Source organism: Nannospalax galili, unplaced genomic scaffold (assembly GCF_000622305.1).
Source record: "Nannospalax galili isolate Female #2095 unplaced genomic scaffold, S.galili_v1.0 scaffold538, whole genome shotgun sequence".
Lineage (NCBI taxonomy): Eukaryota > Metazoa > Chordata > Mammalia > Rodentia > Spalacidae > Nannospalax > Nannospalax galili.
This window is the reverse complement of record NW_008343842.1, coordinates 4,278,262-4,284,413: the sequence shown is the minus strand read 5'-3', so window position 1 is coordinate 4,284,413 and position 6,152 is coordinate 4,278,262. Positions and strand designations below refer to the sequence as shown.

The 6,152-nt window shown below is 46.7% G+C and overlaps 1 protein-coding gene across 1 annotated transcript in view; it reads right to left on the bottom strand.

The window, feature by feature from the left end:
• Ilrun (inflammation and lipid regulator with UBA-like and NBR1-like domains) overlaps positions 1–6,146 on the bottom strand; it is a 70,518-nt gene extending 64,372 nt beyond the window's left edge. Inside the window, exon 1 of the mRNA XM_008840122.2 lies at positions 5,893–6,146. Coding sequence (XP_008838344.1) covers positions 5,893–6,050 — 158 coding nt within the window. The 5' untranslated portion in view covers positions 6,051–6,146. The remainder of the gene's footprint in view (positions 1–5,892) is intronic.
• Positions 6,147–6,152: the final 6 nt, after the last annotated feature.

The following is a 6,152-nucleotide window of genomic DNA, read 5'->3' as shown; positions in this document are numbered from 1 at the left end:
AAGTGCACCCATGTCGTGCAGTGCCCACAGAGGACAGAAGAGGCTGTTGGATCCCCCGGAACTGGAGTTACAGTTGTTAGAGGTCATGTGGGTACTGGGATTCGAATCCCGGCCTTCAGGAAGAACAACCAGTGTTCTTAACTGCTGAGCCATCTTTCCAGCCCCTAAAGCTGAACTTTTAAGAAAACAAACTGCACACAGCAGGCCATAATCTTTGTGAATCCTGGGTTCTGTCTGGTATGATCCCTTCCTATTTGTTCAGAGACTTTACTGTCTCTGACCTACACACTCAACTGTGGCAGGTGACACACACATATACACGCACATGCACACAAATAAATAAAATGTAACTTAAAAAACAAACAACAACTTCTGCCTGCTAACTATAATGGTGGTTCTGACTTGACCTATGACTGAAGTGCAAGTCTTACGGTAATACCACACCTAGAATTCCAGCACTCAGGAGGCAGAGGCAGGAGGATAGAATGAAGTTCAAGGTCACACTGCCTTTCTCAGAGAAAACATCTGTTCCACACATGGCTGGTACGTGCAATGCACCAAAACAGAGCCACTGCTCCCTGCAGACCCCAGAGGCAGCCTAGAGTGCCACTACACCAAGCTGCACAGCAGGAGCTCCCAGAGCCCAACCATCTCCATGTTATCAGGGAACTCTACAGCCACACCCACAAGTCAGCCCAACACTGACGCCTCAGTTAAGGTCCTCTGAAACATTACAAGTGTCACTGGCTCAACACAAATGCTAAGAAGTCCACCAGAACACACAAGAGAATTCTTTTCAGCACAGGAAGTGGGCTAAAAAAAACCTATGTAACAACAACAACAAAACCCTATGTAGCTCTGAGAGTGGTGGTGTAGTCTGTAGACTTACTATGTAGACCAGGCTGACCTTGAACTCACAGAGATCCACCTGCCTCTGCCTCCCCAGTGCTGGGATTGAAGGCATGTGCCCACACTCAGCTTAGTGATCTGATTTAACATCAGCACTCTGACCTCTTTTTAATATTTTTATATGTGTGAATGTGTGTTGCTGTGTGCAGGGTGCCCTCAGAGGCCAGAAAAGAGCGTCACATCCCCTTGAGCTGGGGATGCTGGGACCAAACTGGTCCTCTGGAAAAGCAGCACTCTTTGTCTTTTTGAGACAGTGTCTCCCTGTAGCCCCAGCTGTCCTCAAACTCACAAAGATCCGCCTGCCTCTGCCTCCCAAGTGCTGGGACTACAGGCGTGCACCACCACACCAGCTCAAGCACCACTCTTAAGCACTCACTGCATTACCTCTCTAGTCTCTCTCTGACCTCTAAGCACCTTCCTAAGCAGTCTTCATCCCCAAGGAGGACACAGAAAACAAACAAAAAAGCTTAATTTGCAGCAAGGGAGCTCTAGTTTTGACATAATTCTAGCTAGAAAAGTAATTAAACACAGTAAGGTATCTTGCCAAACTCTGTCCTTCAAGATAAAAGGAAAGAACGATCATGGGTCAGACACAACTTTGCGGGAAAAGTTGGAATAAACCAGACTGTCAAACGCCAGTTTCACTGTGGAATTTGACACTCACTGCAGTCCGTGGTGGCTGGGACTACAGGCTTCCACCACCATACCTCACTAGAAACCCAGGTTTATTTGTTTATTGCTATTGTTTGGGCATTTTTTTTTTTTTTTTTTGAGACAAGGGCTCACTCAGTAGCCCAGGCTAGTCTCAAACTAACAGTGATTCTCTTACTACCTCAGCCTTCCAAGCACTAGAATTACAGGCCGCTCAATTCCAACAAATTCTTTGAGGCCAGCAGTCTATACACTGATAGGAAATTATATTCTTCTATAAAACATTCAATTTAGCTTTTCCGATGCTGAGGATGCCAGAGCCTCATTCGTGCTAGGCAACTGCTCTACAACTGAGCTGCATCCTAGCCCGTTTGGCTTTTGGATAGTGGGTTTACTTTGCATCTTACTATTTACCCACTTAGGACCCAGACACTATCTTTCTCAAGAGGAAGTTCCACTGATCTCCAGCACCACCACTGACAGCTCAAATAAATACCAGAAAAATGTTGCCCCAAAACAGTAATACTTGGGCAAGAAGGAAGCACACCTGTAATCCCAGCACCTGGAAGGGGAAGGCAGGAGGATCAGGGCTTTCAGGCCACCCTGGACTACAAGAGACTTTGTCTCAAAAAGAGAGGCAAATAATTTATCAGACAAAATGCTCCATTTAGTCAGGTTGTTGTTGTTGTTGCTTTGGGGTTTTTTGAGACAGTTACTCACTATGTAGCCCAGGCTGGCCTGGAACTCACAGTTATCCTCCTGCTTCTGCCTCCTGAGTGTTGGGATTAAAGACATGTGGAAGGACACCTGGCCCCAGTTTAATCAGTTTCTTGATAGTGACAACAACAAAAAAAAAAACTTTTGAAAACAAAGACACAATCTTTACAATTTAGGTTTCATTTTAGAAACCTTTTAAAACACTAGTTTTTAAGGCTAGGCATGATGGCACACACTTTTAATCCCAGTACTCAAGAGGCAGAGGTAGAAGAAACTCTGAGTTCAAAGCTTTCCTGTCTATATAGGGAGTTCTAGACCAGCCCAACTATTTAGTGAGACCCAATCTCAAAACAAAACAAACAAAAATTAATTACTGGGTGTGGTGATGCACACATTTAATCTTTAGGCATCAGAGGCTGCTCTATACAAGTGGGTTCCAGTCCAGTCAGTGCCACACAGTGAGATCCTTGCCTCAAAAAAAGAAAATGGGCTGGAGAGATGGTGATTAAGATCATTGGCTGCTCTTGCAGAGGACCTGGGTTCAGTTCCCAGCACCCACATGGGGGCTAACAACCATCCCTAACTCCAATTCCAGGGGACCCAACGCCCTCTTCTGACCTCCGTGGGCACTGCATGACACAGGTGCACTTACATATATGCAGGCAATACACTCACACAGAAAATAAAAATTAAAACAAACTAACAAAAAAAGGTACTCATTTTGTATGTCAGCACATACATGCCATGACATGCATGTGGAAGGCAGAGGACAAAATGTGTTAGAAGTTGGTTTTTCTCTTTCCACCATGTGAGTTCTAGGAATCAGAGACCAAACTTGGTTCATCAGGCTTGACAGTTTAAGAAAGCACTTTTACCCATTGAGCCATCTCACTATCTAAAATATACTAAAGTTTTTTTAAAAAAATATGTCAGCCAGGCATGGTGGCATATGCCTTTAATCCCAGCACTCGGGAGGCAGAGGCAGCTGGATCTCTGTGAGTTCAAGGCCAACCCCTGGTCTACATAGCTAGTTCCAGGCAGGGAGACCCTGTCTCAAAAAGACCAAATGCCGGGTGTGGTGGTACACACCTTTAATCCCAGAACTTGGGAGGCAGAGGCAGGCAGATCTCTGTGAGTTCAAGGCCGGCCTGGTCTACAAGTGAGTTCCAGGACAGCTGGGGCTACAGAGAGACCCTGCTTCAAAAAGACCAAAATATATATATATATTTATATTAGATATAAATATATATATAAATATATAGGTCCAGTTAGTGCCAAACTAACCAGAGTTACATGGTAAGACCCTATCTCAAAAGAAAAATATATATATATAATGTATTGTTGTGTGTGTATGAAGGTCATAGGACAGTTTTGGGGACCATGTCAGACCTTAAGCTCCTTTTTATTTTCCACACTGTGCCTTATCTATTCCTTTCTTCGTAAAACCTAAAAACAATCTTCAATGACAAACACAAAACCCTCAAGTATATAAAACTCATTACAATGGCTTTGTAGTCAGAATAATTGTACTAATAAATCCTGATTTTAAAGAACTAACATTTAGTTGGGCCTGAAGGCTCATACCTGTATTCCCAGTACTCAGGAGACTGAGGCAGTAGTAGAGCAATATGTTTGCGGCTAGCCTGGGCTAGAGGGAGACCCTGTCTCAAAAAAAAAGTCAATGAGCTAAAACTTACTACAGCAGTGTTTAATGGTCCAATTCACAAGGGACTGGGGAGAAGTGGTGATCCTCCCCTACCAAACTGGCAGCAACAATGGGCTCCTAGTGTACCCATTGTGAACAGTAGGGAAAAAAGCTGGGGGGTTGGGAAGCAGGCCGGTCGAAGAGCATCACACTGGAACTTTGATTTCTAAATTACACTAGAGCAAGCTCTTCCAGTGTGTTCCATAATCCCTGTCATTCTGATTCATATCAGAGTTGGGTGCTCAGAAAACTAGCTACATTTCCTTGCTTCAGATCATCTGGACATAAGGTACAAGCAGAGGGGCTGGAGAGATGACTCAGTGGTCAAGAGCATGCATTGCTCTGCCAGAGTATGTGAGTTGGGCTCCCAGCACCCAATGTCAGGTGGCTGACTGTTAACAGAATGGCCTGTCACTCCAGCTCCTGGGAGAGCTGATGCCTCTGGCCTCTGCAGGCACCTTCATGCATCTGCACATGCCCACACACATTTACACATAGTTAAAAAATAATAAAAGCAAGGAACTGGAAATATGGCTTAGCAGTTAAGAACATTGGTTCTCTTGCAGAGGACCTGGGTTTTAATTCCCAGAACCCACATGGCAGCTGACAACAGTCCCTAACTCCAGTTCAGGGGACCCAATGCCATCTTCTGACCTCCCAGGGCAGTGCATGACACATGCAGGCAATACACTCATACACATACAATAAAAACAATTAAGAATAATAATAAATAAAAACCTTTCAAAGGAGTGTTTTTAAAAGATACATGTGGGAGCTCAAACAACTTATTAACTCTCAAGACTGTACCCTGCATTTAATGCCTCAGTTCCCTAAACCATGAAAATTCAGTCCCACTCTTGCTGTAGTGACTGGCTTTAAAGATCAAATAATAAAAACGTGCACATTACCCTTAGTTCTCATCTATAGACAAGCATCATGTGGGATGGGGCTAGGTGAGGAGAGGGGTGAAAATCTAGGCCTACAGCGTCTCTTTTACACTGCTTGATTTGGCAGACATGGAAATAAGAGGGAGTTTGATTGTGTAAGGGATGCCAAGAGAAAATTGATTGCACATGTCGGGGACCAAACGCCCAAGGCAGAGCAAAGGGCATTGTCCATCGATTTTCACCCAAATTCCGATTGGTTGCTTCACGTGAAGGCAGTCTAATGGTCTCCACAGTTCCTCCCTCACCTGAGTGAACTCAACAAACCCTACTTGGTGAACAGGAGGGAAATCTTGCTTGACAAGGCTGCAGACACATGGAAATAAATTCCTTTATGGAGGAGTCTTGTGCCCCACATTGGTCTGTACAGCTCAACTACAAGCCAAAAACCACTTGGTTCCCAGCCTAAGTCCTGTCCTCGGTTCTCCCCAAAGGTTTTCCTGCCCTGTATCGTTCAGATTGTCAAGTTCCCGCCCCCAAGCGCCTCCACTTTCCTTAAAACTTTTCCAAGGTCTTGTCCCAGGTCTGACACTCTATTGGGCAGACCTTACCTCTTCCCTGGCACAACTCTTCCTCAAAGCAACCCTATCACCAGAATCATTTGATCACCAGAATCATGTGATTACCAGAACCATTTGATCACCATTTGCCTCCCCTCCCCAAAAAAAAGCCTTTTCCCTTTCCCTCCTCGGGGATGGCGACAGACACCACGTATATGATCATCAGCTCAAGCCCCAGGTTTGTCCAGAACACCTAACCACCCTCCCCTAGAGTTGCCAAGCCCAATCCGTCATCCGCAGCCGGTGTATCCTTATTTCTCCAACATGCCCCAATCCGTAATGCTCCCTTTTCAATGCTCCCTCCTCTATGCTCCCGCTGGGTTCCCACGCTGCCCGGCCCCGCCCGGCCCTGCCCCGCCGTCCCGTCCCGTCCTTCCGGGCCTCGCGGCCAGCCCCGCCGGCTCACCAGTTGGTCATGTCCAGGAAGAAGGCGCAGCCGGCCGGGTTGAGCTGGAAGCCGAGGAGCCGCTGAAACTCGGAGATGAGCACGTCCTTGTCGGTGGTGCCCAGGCAGCTGAACTTCTGCATCAGCTCGGGGTCCAGGTCCACGTCCATGCCCTCCATGGCGGGGACGCGGCCGGCCTGCTAGCCCGCCCGGCCTGCTCCCCACGGGAGCCCGGGCCCCGTCGAGGCCCGGCCGCTGCTGGCCCGCGCTGCTGCGAGGCA